Consider the following 14,171-nt stretch of genomic DNA (forward strand, 5'->3'; position numbering starts at 1 on the left):
TCAAAATACTACCATACTTACATTTTCTGTGGCAAGAACAAAAACATAAAGCAGAATAAACTATTTTAAAAAAATCGTCTTTATGTCACGTTTTGTGCTATAGTTTGGAAAATAAACAAATGGAACTCTGTGGGACAACATGTGGCTATTTTCCTCAAGAAATAAAATCTGCTTCATGCTTTGTTTGCTTGACATGCTACTTCTGGGTGTGGCTATACTGATGTCATGACAACCCTACAAGGAGACGTAGATGACCACTCACCAGGATGACCTTCTCGATCTCTTTAGACGGACACCAGTGGAACATTCCTGTGGAGTCATACTGCTTCATGTTCATGTCCATGTTCTCCATCTGTTCGTTCCCAGGGATTACAAGAGGATCATGCCTGCTGAGGGGACACGACACAACAACCAACAGTATGAGCTGGGGACCACCATGGTCAAGTTGATGCTATTTGGTTTTTATGCGTTTTATTATTACCTAGGTTTGGTTGAAACCTAAAACTAATCACTCACTATCATTTCCTTCTCTAACCCTAGAAGCCACAGCTACCCAGTCATCAGAAAGTTGTTGAAGGATATTGGTAGCAGCATTGGGGACAGAGCAAGGCCTAAGTGTCCACTATGTCACCGCTGACAAAGCTGACTTTGTGGTATGAGAATGGAGCACCAATTTAGGGCTTTTAGCTCCGTCCCCTCGCTCACGATGCTGCAAACAGTAAAAGCTCCAAAAGGACTTTAAATATTTCAGGAATTTGAACCAATCACATTTTGCTTTCCCAACTGATGCCCATGAATGATTTATCAGCAGCGTGCCACCAGCAAACTGGCTGTTGCGCAGCGACGGACCGCTGAGTATTATCAGCTGTAACGTTAACACTGACCATGGAAGAGCGGAGCGAAGCTTCTTCTCTGAATCAGATAGTGTGGTCCCATTCTGATTAAATTTGAAATTCTACCGTGCAAATTTTTATACTATCCCATAATGAATACACCTGTTTAGAATGTGCACCCCATAGGGGTCCCCCAAGATTGAGAAACACGGAATAATAGGGTTTGAGCTGAGAGCCAGGGGCCGGACTACAAAGACTTCCCTCTGATGTCTACCATGGGTCTACAGGGAATTCGCTCCCTCTGTCGGTATCACCTCAGAAACCCTTACTCTGGGGTCACACGATGCAACTTTCACACAATTTTAGTTGCAGTTGCAAGTGACATAATTTCATAACCTTTCTGATACACAAAACAATTCAACACGCAACAGCCAATCAAATTGAAGCTGCTTTAGTCATATCATTCCATATGGGTTGAGAATTCTAAACTCACCTAATGCCATCTGCTGCATTAAATCATGATTTCACAAATGATTTATTCATCCAAACACTTGGTTATTGATTGAGGATCGATTTAGACAAAATGTTGGCTGTACAATTTAGCTAGTTAGCCAAAATGAAATTGCCAGCACTGTTCTAATCAAACTAGCAAAGAGCTAACCAAGCTAGCAACGAACTAAGCTAACAACAAACTAAGCTAACTAGCTAGCTAACATCAACGGAGTTCATGTTGAACAATTTCAGTTGAAACTGGTAAGAGAGAGGTCTGGGTTCACTTAAGAAATACATTTATTTACAGCCAAAGCATGTACATAAACCTTTACTAGTCCTGATGCCAATATCTAATTATACAGCACTGACAGCTGTGTTGACATGACAACTGGGCCGGAGTTCAGAACCTTCAAATGGATCATGTAATAAAAGCATTCATTTTGATTGGCTGTTACTTGCAACTAGTTGCACAAAGTTGAAATAAAGTAGCAACTCAGTTGCATGAAGGTTGCTTGGTGTAACACCAGCCTTACATGTTCACAAAGCTATTGTCTGCATCATTGCCCTATGTTATTGAAAGTAAGTAAGAACCCTTAGGATGTCCTGAAAACTTGTTTTGTTTTTTACTGTATTTTGTGTTCAAATCATGCACATTTGTCGAAGACTTATGACACTCGTCTCTTGAACAAATTAAAGAGCAGGGTAAGAAATGGCTTCATACAGCATCTTTGTGTTTCTTTTTGAGGGGCATTGGAGTAACGTGTGAGAAAGCATCATGGGTGTTTGACATACAGCACATCTCCTTCCATCACGCTCTCTCTGTTCGATCACCAGTGGCACTCTGTGTGACAAGTCTCTCTGATGCTCCTACATTTGGCATTCATTTCATTGCAAGAAATATCACATCAAAAATGTGTAAATTAGTTCCCAACCCCCATTCCTCTCTCTCTTCGTGTCTCTCTCTCTTTGTCTCTATCTGTACCTCCCTCCCTCCCTCCCTCATCCCTCTCTCCATCCCTCTCTGTCTGTATGGAGATAGATTAAATCAGTTGGTGCAGGTGTTAATAACTCTGACAGCGTTTAGTGCTTTTACACCCTGGCGGAATATTTCATTCTGAGCCGCGTGTTGCGCCACTCTCCGCGAGTCACTGTCACTTCAATCAGAGCATGCGGGGGCTGACTGGTGCAGGAAGGCAGGCAGGCACCTCCTCCTCCACTGTCAAATATGGCTATCTTTCACACAACTGTCAGCGGTGACTGTTGTCTTCCTGTCTTCCTGTTTTCTCTCCTCCCTTCTCCTCTCCCTTCTCTCCCCCCTCTCTTCTCTCCCTTCTCTCCTCTCCCCCTCTCCTCTCCTCTCCCCTATTTCCTCTCCTCCCTTCCCCTATTTCCTCTCATCTCCTCTCTCCTATTTCCTCTCATCTCCTCTCTCTCTCCTCCTCTCCTCTCTCTCCTCATCTCCTCTCTCTCCTCCTCTCCTCTCATCCTCTCCTTTCCATTCCTCACCTCTCTTTTTCTCTCCTTTGCTCCTCCCCTCTCCCCTTTTCTCTCTCTTTCCTCTACCCTAGAACCAATCAGGGGAACTGGAGGTTAACAGACATGACACTTGTGTCCGCATCACCACGCCCAGGGGACATATGTGTGACGTCCTGAGTATAGCACAATTAGTCTCCTTACCCATCAAGAGGGTTAGAATGGTGTTAATTCCCGGACAGGAGCATGTCGTTCACGCATGGAACAGAACGCTACGAAGGTTATGGCGAACACAGCTCGTTCACTCAACATGTCAAATTGGCGGATTGGGAAATACTTTGTATTTACACAGGCTGAGCCGGCTCCCAGACTAACAGTTTCAGATATCAGATATCTAGCCAGTACAAAAACATATTTTGTAGAATATTAAACAAAACATTTAAATCGACTAGAAAATGGACATGGTATCAAAAGAGAATTTACTGTGCATTGCAATATATTTGCATTTAATTGCCTTGCCTAAAGCAAAGGCCTATAGTTTCTGCCAAGTAAATTGTGGGTGAAGCCTAACTGTACAACAAAGTAACCTAGGCAATAAAAGACAGCCCATAACAAAGGAGAATTTGCCCTCTTTCTCTCCCTCCCCGTCTCTCCCTCTCTATACCCCCACTCCCTCTCTCCCTCCCTCTCTAACCGTCCCTCTCTAACCGTCCCTCTCCAACCGTCCCTCTCCATCCGCCCCTCTCCATCCGTCCCTCTCCAACCGTCCCTCAGTGTATATTTCAAACAGAGTTATTCCAGTGCATCGCTCAGCAGTCGCTAGCTTGGGATGGGTGTGCTCCCCCAATCCCTCTCCAGCAGGCTATGAAGGCAGCCTCTCACTTTGAAAGTTCTCCCCATCATGCAAACTGACAAAAACATGCTTTTCAAAAACCCACAGTCAATCTGTTGATCATTATTTATTTACAAAGGCCTTCAGGCAGCAAGTCCTGTAAAAACCAGACTTGATATTGTATACACTCGCTCTCTCTCTCTCTCTCTGCTGTGTTTTTCCCCCTCCTTCCTTGTAGAGTAAAGTATCCCTAAGGCTACCTCAAACAATCACTTTTCATTGTGCATAAAATACACCTTGTAAAGCGTAAGTATTTAATATATATGGTATCATATATTGACAGGGGCTGGGGGGGAGGGGAAGGGGCTGGGGAGGTGGGCGTTGTGGTCGGCGCTGGGTAATTTGATGTTTTGCTGAGGGCTATGACTTGAAAAAGCCTACATCTAGAACAGAGGACCTGTCATCCGCAGCCCCAAGAGCCAGCCGAATACACAAGCAGCCCTAAAGCAGAGAAACTTTGACACCGCTTTGAAGCATTTTCAAAACCAAGTAAATAACTCCCAAGAATTATTATCACTGTGAGATCAAAGCGGAGATGCATATATTATACGGCAAATGGGGACCATCTCCTCAGCAGAGGAGAGAATGAGAAAGAGAGAGAGAGAAAAAAAAATAAGGTTTTGTTAAGAAACAAAAACTAGCAGCCATCTAAACTAGCAGCCATCTAAACTAGCAGCTATCTTAACTAGCAGTTATCTTAACTAGCAGTTATCTTAACTAGCAGTTATCTTAACTAGCAGCCATCTAAACTAGCAGCCATCTTAACTAGCAGCCATCTTAACTAGCAGTTATCTGGAAGTGTGCCAGTTTTTCTTTCTTTTATCGAGGTTTGCTCTTTTTAAACAAGGGCATCTCCAATGCTGCTCTCTTTGCAAACGAGACTGAAGGGTAGGACTCTGTTTTGGGCTAATGGTTGGGCGTGTGTGTGAGGGCTCGTTTAATTGCTTGTTTTGTTGAGAACTGAGGGTTAGCCTAACATGTACAGCAGACAAGCAGTACATACAATCATACAGAGCACTTCTGTTGGCTGCTGTTCAAAGATGCCCTAATGGGACCCTAGTAACAACCAGCTCTACCACACAAAGCCTACCAAAGGATTCCATTGAGTTTTGCAGAGAACATAGTACACAGAAAAAAATCCTATAAACCAAAATACAATGATTAAATGAACAGCACCATCTTTCTTTCACTTTGTGTGTCTAACTCATTGATATTGATTACTGCATCGTTGGGTTTACAGCTAGCAAGAAAGGCATTTCACTGAACTTCTGCACATGACATTTAAACTTGAAACTATGAGAACATTAGGTAACTTTGGTTGTATAGAATCTTTAATGAATGTGTTGTTTTCGGTTAAAGATTGAATTTAACAACAACCAAATGGATACATTGTCATGCTTGTTTTCTTTTTCATGATAGTTTAAGAATCTCTTTCTGAAAGAAAATCATATGATTTAGAAAAGCATATGCCTTTTACTGTATCCCTAAGAACGCTTTCATATTTACTTTTAAAAATGTTTTACAATTTCAAGACAATAGCTTTTTTCTAAATCTAATATTAGTTCATGTGGAAATATATGCTCTTCAGCTCCAAATACTTTGTGACTCACATGACAAAAAGTACACAGCACCATTAGGAGATGTCTATTGTATATTTATACAGTAAGATACAGGGTTCTAACAATCACTCTCATTTAGAAAGAAGTGGATCTATGCTGTGAGTGTTCATGTTTTCACCCATCTTCACCACTGTGCTTCCACCCTGCCACCCAGATCGGACAGCCCCCCCTCTCTCTATCTCTGCATTTTTCATGCCGTCATGTTCCTACCAACGTCTCTCTCCTTTCGCACAAACACCTAAACCATTTCATCTTTCAAAGTCAATTAACGGCAATTTAATTCCAGAGGACAGCATAAAAGGAAGGTAATATTGCAAATTAATTTTTGATTGCGATAATACATCTCACATATGGCCTTAAGTAGCAGAAACAGTAGTCGCAGGGGTCCCACAATAGATTGCACTGCCCCGGGGCAGAGGAACCACAGGGAGGACTCTGATTGGTTGCTGGTGTCGTTAGTGCCAGCGTTGTTTAAGGACTACATGTGGACGGGAGGGGGCGGAGGGGGGATGAAGGGGGATGAAGGCAGGGTGGTGGGGTGACAGATGATACTTTAAAGCCATTTTATTTTCAAACAGCTACTCCTCCTCACACAGACGCTCTTTCATGACAGGAATATTTCAGCTCTGTCATTACCTACTGTCTGACAGCATGCCAGCCTAAACACCCCAGCTGTCCTCTCCTCCTTCTTACTCTCACTTTGTTCCCCTCTCCTCTATCGCTAATGTGCTCGGGCTCCCTTGCTTCTTCGCTCCCTCCTCCAACCATCCCACCACCATCTAACCCTCTCTCCTTCTCTCACCCCTCACTTGAACTTTCTTACTCTCCTCCTTATTCGTTCCCCCCTTCCCCACTCCCACCAACCATCCATCTCGCTTTCTCTCTCCCACTCCTCCCTCTCACCCTCTCACTTCCTTTCTATCTTTCTGTTTGAAGCATCAAATCAATATGTTACCTCATCATGTTGGGGGAGTTGTTGGGTGAGTTTCGCATGCCTCCGTTCCGCTGCTTTTTTTTGGGCGACAGAGTTGACGGGTGCTCATCTTCAACTGCAAACACATGCAAAGAGTGTCAGGCTATGGACAGACGGGGAGGTTAATGTGAGCTGGAACTGACACGTCAAAGAACACCAAAGCCAACACTCAATAAATCAGCTGTCGCAAAAAAAATAAACACAGACAACAACAAAAAAACTCAGAAAACAACATGTCATAGTCAGACAGAAGACTGACAGAAAGAGAACACCTCAGTTATTAGGGGGACAAAGGTCCATTTGAGAAAAGAAAAAGAAAAACCACCTAGTAAGACTTGACATCGGCTTACTCCGTCAAAATCCAAACCTTTTGGTTCAGTTCCTCTGGACTGGGTTCTATATAGTAGTACTGGATCACTTTAGCTCTGGTATCTCTCTTTAGATCCAGTCAAGACTGCATGTGGTTGGACCTCTAGCAGTCTGCATCAGTGTGCCCATGCTTCCCTAGGCCAGCCAATACAGCCATGTGACTAGGACGGACTGTCATTGTCAACAGGGCATCGTGGACATAATCAATGACAGAGAGAGAGAGAGAGAGAGAGAGAGACAGAGAGAGAGGATGGTTCTGTGCAGTTTGGTTGTTTTGAATGGATGACTAATGAGGCAGGCCCTCACCCCATCGTTCCTGCTCTAGCTATGGATAGGGTTTCAAAATTCCAGTAACTTTGCCAAAATTCCAAGATTTTCCAGAGGGAATAAGAAGGAAATCCGGAATACTCCTACCAATTTTAGGAAAGTTACCGGAATTTTGCAACCCTAGCTACAGAGCACAATGGCTCTTCTACAGGTCTAACTTAAGCTCCATGCCACAAGCACTCAGCCAATCAGGACTGCACGAGCATCCCAGAGTAGCCAATCACATGCACAACCAGCACTCCAAACTGGAAATTATTGAGTAGCCTAGCATTAGCCCAGCATTAGCATTATGGCTAGTTCTCTGCACACACCACCTACCAGTAGCTAGATGAAGCTCAAAATATCCCTTTAAAATAGCTGAAATATACTATATGAAAAAATAACTGGGGTTGATGCATTAATAATCAATATAAGAAGTATTAAATACCTTCAAACAATAAACTTGCTGGGCACAGCTTTAAAAGGAACATTTCAAAACAATTCTACTTCATATTCGTCATCTCCAGCACCACCCCAACATCAACATATGTGAAAATGGAGTGTTTCTATGTTTTGTAGTAAAACAGATAGAGGAGGATAAGTGTTTACGATGACATCGGTGTGCATTGTGTGATTTTAACCAATCATGAAAAAGGAAAGGGGGATACCTAGGGGGATACCTAGTCAGTTAAATGAAATGTGTTTTCTGCATTTAATCCAAACTCTCCGAATCAGAGAGGTGTGGGGGGCTGCCTTAATCGACATTAACATCTTCAGCGCCTGGGGAACAGTGGGTCAACTGTCTTGCTCAGGGGCAGAACACGACAGATTTGTACCTTGTCAGCTCTGGGATTCGATCCAGCAACCTTTCGGTTACTGGCCCAACGCTCCTATCCGCCATTGCCTACTAATTGGTTGATGATGTTATTGGAAACACTTTTTTACTACAAAACATAGAAACGCTCCATTTTCACATTTGCTGATGTTGGGGGGTGCTGGAGATGATGAATATGAAGTTGAACAATTGTGACATTTCCCATTAAATGAATCTTGTTCTACAGTCAGGCAGCACTCTGAAGTTTTAGATTAGCTTGATCTGATAGACGTTCATTTTCCTGTCAGATACTCCTCACTCTGCAGGAGATTAAAACTTTTCTCTGAACCAGACACAGACAGAAGACTAAGAGAAAAACCCAGCTAGAGAGAAGTCCAGGCCCAGCAACCTACTGAAGACTTTCAGTTTAGCTAAGACCAGACTTTTCTACTGTCTGTCTGTGAGTTCCAAAGGCTTTCAGAGTCAGACAGGGCACCCAGGCACTTTTCTTATTCACTCCACATTCTCCACAGCACACAAATGCCAAAGCCACTTCAAACCCTGTATTAGTGCATTGGTTAGAAATCAATACTACAGCATGATATTAATGCAAATCAATGTAGCGTAGCTGCAAGCGCTGACTGCTCCGAGCACCAAGGACATTTCATTACCATCTGAGCATCCCTTCTAGACTGTCACCTAATTGCACTAATAAAATATAAAAATGCGGCTTTGCCCCCTAATAAAATGCCATTCTCTGACATTTCCGCTCTGCAAATGTGGATGTCCTGAATAGCTAATATCACAAGAAAGCGCTTTCCACTTTACAACCGCATCGCTCTCTAGTCTAATCCACTTTGTGAAAATATCACAGAATAAAATATTATTTCCTGTTGGCTTATTGTTCTATGTTAGTAGATACATCCAGTCTCATATCTCTGGGCCTAGCCAGTCTCATATCTCTGGGCCTAGCCAGTCTCATATCTCTGGGCCTAGCTAGTCTCATAACTCTGGGCCTAGCCAGTCTCATATCTCTGGGCCTAGCCAGTCTCATATCTCAGGGCCTAGCCAGTCTCATATCTCTGGGCCTAGCCAGTCTCATAACTCTGGGCCTAGCCAGTCTCATAACTCTGGGCCTAGCCAGTCTCATATCTCTGGGCCTAGCCAGTCTCATAACTCTGGGCCTAGCCAGTCTCATAACTCTGGGCCTAGCCAGTCTCATATCTCTGGGCCTAGCCAGTCTCATAACTCTGGGCCTAGCCAGTCTCATAACTCTGGGCCTAGCCAGTCTCATATCCCTGGGCCTAGCCAGTCTCATATCTCTGGGCCTAGCCAGTCTCATAACTCTGGGCCTAGCCAGTCTCATAACTCTGGGCCTAGCCAGTCTCATATCTCTGGGCCTAGCCAGCCTCATAACTCTGGGCCTAGCCAGTCTCATAGCTCTGGGCCTAGCCAGTCTCATATCTCTGGGCCTAGCCAGTCTCATAACTCTGGGCCTAGCCAGTCTCATATCTCTGGGCCTAGCCAGTCACATATCTCTGGGCCTAGCTAGTCTCATAACTCTGGGCCTAGCCAGTCTCATAACTCTGGGCCTAGCCAGTCTCATATCTCTGGGCCTAGCTAGTCTCATATCTCTGGGCCTAGCTAGTCTCATATCTCTGGGCCTAGCCAGTCTCATAACTCTGGGCCTAGCCAGTCTCATATCTCTGGGCCTAGCTAGTCTCATATCTCTGGGCCTAGCTAGTCTCATATCTCTGGGCCTAGCCAGTCTCATATCTCTGGGCCTAGCCAGTCTCATAACTCTGGGCCTTGCCAGTCTCATATCCTTGGCCATGTGATCAATCAGTTCTGTTAAAAGCTGGTGGGATTTACGCACAACAACGACACTAATTTAGATCACCAACAATGAAACAACGTGTTCTGCACTGCAGCCATGGAGATCACAGCTTGTGTGTGACTGTTACTGTACCAATGACATTACAATACTTTGAAAACTAAACTGATTTCTACACAACAGTCTCTCTGAGATTGATATAGCAGACTGTTGTTGTCTGAATGATCAGGGCAGCAATTCTGTCACATCATCACTCAAATGTAATTTAAATCAAATAAAAACTACTCAAACTTCTCAAGGCACCTATTCAAATGCACTAAAACAGTAAGGACTTCATGGGCTAAGGACTACATGTGATCTATCACTAAGCCAGGAAGTAGAAAGTCATCTACTGGTCCTATTCCATAGCTTGGCAGCCACACACACAGCACTGGGTGTTGCATTGCTGAGCGCATGAGAGCTGCTTCCATGCAAAGCAGTAGCGGTGGTGAGGGCGGCGGTGGTATTTACAACTAGCAGCAGCTAGTAGCAGCTCAGTAAAGGCCGGCGACGGACGCAGTGTGACAGTACAGGACAGTACAGAGTGTTAAGAACTGACAGGGACTGATGCATCTCGCCAAGGGGGGCAACCTACAGGCCCTGCTGCTGCTGTAGTCGTGCAGCGCTGCGTTACTGGGGTGGTAGCGGTATTTCACCGGCAGGCTGCGGGCCCGGTTCAGCCTGCTCTGTTCGGCCAGGGCCCGGCCGGTCCCGTCCCCCCTGCTGGGACCGGAGATACTGAAGCGGAGCCCCAGCCCCATCCTCGGAGGAAGCAGGCTTCCTTTACGGTTATTAACGAGGGGTACAGCGGGGTCCGCGTCCCGGGGGACCAGGGGGTCCTTGTGGCGGGAGGGGCGAGGTGGTGCTTGGGGGTGAATGGCGTTAGATGTGATGCAGGAGGAGGGCGCGGTGCAGTTGGAGATTTTAATTGATGGGTTTTGTAAAGACGATCTAACTTCATCCTTTACTGTCAAACAATGGAGAATAAACAGAGTGAGGCAGAAAGGCTGGAGAGACGGAGGTTGCTAGATAGATAGAAAGACAATGGTATTTACTTTATAATTTATCTTGTGCTGTGAAATATTAAATTGTGTGTTATAAAAAGCTATTTCTTATTATATTCAGCAGGCCAAACATTTTAGGATAAATGTTACATTTCTGCTTCTTTTTAAAACATGTACAGTAAACATGCTCATACGCAGTTATAAACACTGAGACAAAATAAATCCTTATTAAAACAATGTTATATGAATTATTAATAATTTCTCCTGCATTACTAAATATTTAAATGAGAAAAATGTATGTGATTTTCATTGTTGGACCATTTCTTTCCCACTTGATAATGACGTGAGGTTTGAGAAGGGTCCTGTACTTGAAAGCAGTAATTTTCTCGGTAATTGACGATGACACCTAAATATTACATTTCTTTTTTCATTCCTAATAAACAATAAACATCTTGTTTTCTCTCCCTTGCTCCGTTGTGCTACAGTGCCGTGTTAGAAGACAGCAGTAACACAGTCTGTAAATACCCAGGCCAAATCATGTTCCAAACCTCTCCACAGTGGAACCTCATCTCTACCACAATGTATGGTATTACATATTACGATAAAGTAGGTTGTTTGGTTGCTGTGTGTCATGGTTTTGGCCGGTCCCCCTCCCCCGGAGCACTAAACAGAGGTTTATCCCAGCTGTCAGCTGCCTCCTTGATTTACAGAGCGCCACCGATAGCTCCTGGATTCATCTGTCCCTTGTCAAACACGCGCAGTGTTCGAGCGCACTCACACACCCTGGCAGGTCCACTGTGCACTCAGAACAGCCCAGGGCACTGTCCCTACCAGAAATGCTAATGATTAGATGGGGCCATCACGCATGCAAGCCCCCATCAGGGTCCTATGCAAATCAGAGACAGGACGGGACAGTGGAGAGGATACTGTTGTTTGTTTATTGTATCTGAGCTAAGTTTGATTTGTGTATTAGTATTAGGCCTACCAGTGCTGGGTACTACGTTGGTATCATAGTATGTTTGGGTATTATTTGCTGTGTAACATTATGTATTCTTTTGTACTACTTGTATTACTAGTATTGGATTATTTTATTCTAATTAATTTTGTTATTTTTATCATAACAGTTATTTTTGTTATGTATCATACAGTACCCTATGTAGTTATGACAAACACAGAAAGCTGTGTATTATACAGTAAGCATCTGAAATGGTTATTAAACTGTAGGATAAAAAAAAAAATGAAAACCACATTATAACAAACAAAAAGCATTTACAATTAACATTCACATTATCTATATGAAACAAGATTGAAATGAGTACATTTGGTCAACGCTATACTTAGAGAGATTTACCTAAATTGCAATCTGCTTTGAACCGAACACCGGTCTCTTTTTGACTTCCCGTTTTTCCTGGTGTTGTAGCACCCTCTGCTGCTCGACGCAGCACAACACAAACACAACCTTACTGAGCTGAACACAACGTCATCAAGAACAGAGCATAGATCTTAAGTCATTTGCTGCAAATATGTGTTAAGTATATGAAAGGATATGTACAGTTAGGTACTGAATTAGCTAGGTCACCTAGAAGATAGTGACGTTATCTACAGGGCCTTCGGAATGTATTCAGATCCCTCAACTTTTTCCACATTTTGTTGGGTTACAGCCTTATTCTAAAATTTGAGAAATTGTTTTTTCCCTCATTAATCTATGCACAATTCCCCATAACGACAAAGCAAAACCAGGTTTTTCAAAATGTTTGCTAATTTATTAAAAATAAAAAACTGAAATATTACATTTACATAAGTATTCAGACCCTTTACTCAGTACTTTTGACAGCAACTACAGCCTCGAGTCTTCTTGGGTATGACGCTACAAGCTTGGTACACCTGTATTTGGGGAGTTTCTCCCATTATTCTCTGCAGATCCTCTCAAGCTCAAGTTGGATGGGGAGCGTTGCTGCACAGCTATTTTCAGGTCTCTTCAGAGATGTTCGATTGGGTTCAAGGCCTGGCTCTGGCTGGGCCACTCAAGGACATTCAGAGACTTGTCCCGAAGCCACTCATGCGTTGTTTTTCTCTGCTGCTAAAGCCACTTTCTACCACTCTAAATTCCAAGCATCTGCCTCTAACCCTAGGAAGCTCTTTGCTACCTTCTCCTCCCTCCTGAATCCTCCTCCCCCTCCCCCCCCTCCTCCCTCTCTGCGGATGACTTCGTCAACCATTTTGAAAAGAAGGTTGACGATATCCGATCCTCGTTTGCTAAGTCAAACGACACTGCTGGTCCTGCTCACACTGCCCTACCCTGTGCTTTGACCTCTTTCTCCCCTCTCTCTCCAGATGAAATCTCGCGTCTTGTGATGGCCGGCCGGCCGCCCAACAACCTGCCCACTTGACCCTATCCCCTCCTCTCTTCTCCAGACCATTTCCGGAGACCTTCTCCCCTACCTCACCTCGCTCATCAACTCATCCTTGACCGCTGGCTACGTCCCTTCCGTCTTCAAGAGAGCGAGAGTTGCACCCCTTCTGAAAAAACCTACACTCGATCCCTCTGATGTCAACAACTACAGACCAGTATCCCTTCTTTCTTTTCTCTCCAAAACTCTTGAACGTGCCGTCCTTGGCCAGCTCTCCTGCTATCTCTCTCAGAATGACCTTCTTGATCCTAATCAGTCAGGTTTCAAGACTGGGCATTCAACTGAGACTGCTCTTCTCTGTGTCACGGAGGCTCTCCGCACTGCTAAAGCTAACTCTCTCTCCTCTGCTCTCATCCTTCTAGACCTATCTGCTGCCTTTGATACTGTGAACCATCAGATCCTCCTCTCCACCCTCTCCGAGTTGGGCATCTCCGGCGCGGCCCACGCTTGGATTGCGTCCTACCTGACAGGTCGCTCCTACCAGGTGGCGTGGCGAGAATCTGTCTCCGCACCATGCGCTCTCACCACTGGTGTCCCCCAGGGCTCTGTTCTAGGCCCTCTCCTATTCTCGCTATACACCAAGTCACTTGGCTCTGTCATATCCTCACATGGTCTCTCCTATCATTGCTATGCAGACGACACACAATTAATCTTCTCCTTTCCCCCTTCTGATAACCAGGCGGCGAATCGCATCTCTGCATGTCTGTCAGACATATCAGTGTGGATGACGGATCACCACCTCAAGCTGAACCTCGGCAAGACGGAGCTGCTCTTCCTCCCGGGGAAGGACTGCCCGTTCCATGATCTCGCCATCACGGTTGACAACTCCCTTGTGTCCTCCTCCCAGAGTGCTAAGAACCTTGGCGTGATCCTGGACAACACCCTGTCGTTCTCCACTAACATCAAGGCGGTGACCCGATCCTGTAGGTTCATGCTCTACAACATTCGCAGAGTACGACCCTGCCTCACACAGGAAGCGGCGCAGGTCCTAATCCAGGCACTTGTCATCTCCCGTCTGGATTACTGCAACTCGCTGTTGGCTGGGCTCCCTGCCTGTGCCATTAAACCCCTACAACTCATCCAGAACGCCGCAGCCCGTCTGGTGTTCAACC

At 44.7% G+C, this 14,171-nt stretch overlaps 1 protein-coding gene across 32 annotated transcripts in view; it reads right to left on the reverse strand.

The window, feature by feature from the left end:
* Positions 1–14,171, reverse strand: part of LOC106577193 (calcium-activated potassium channel subunit alpha-1) — a 383,781-nt gene that overhangs the window by 37,667 nt on the left and 331,943 nt on the right. For 23 of the 32 annotated variants that reach the window (XM_045701020.1, XM_045701017.1, XM_045701015.1 and 20 more), the window contains 2 exons: positions 6,265–6,358; positions 263–386 (listed from right to left, as the gene is read on the reverse strand). In XM_045701020.1, the coding sequence (XP_045556976.1) occupies positions 263–386; positions 6,265–6,358 (218 nt within the window). Of the gene's footprint in view, positions 1–262; positions 390–6,264; positions 6,359–14,171 lie in introns of all 32 variants that reach the window. The other 9 variants (XM_045701002.1, XM_014155064.2, XM_014155063.2 and 6 more) reach the window with 1 other exon arrangement.

Source organism: Salmo salar, chromosome ssa18 (genome assembly GCF_905237065.1).
Source record: "Salmo salar chromosome ssa18, Ssal_v3.1, whole genome shotgun sequence".
Classification (NCBI taxonomy): Eukaryota; Metazoa; Chordata; class Actinopteri; order Salmoniformes; family Salmonidae; genus Salmo; species Salmo salar.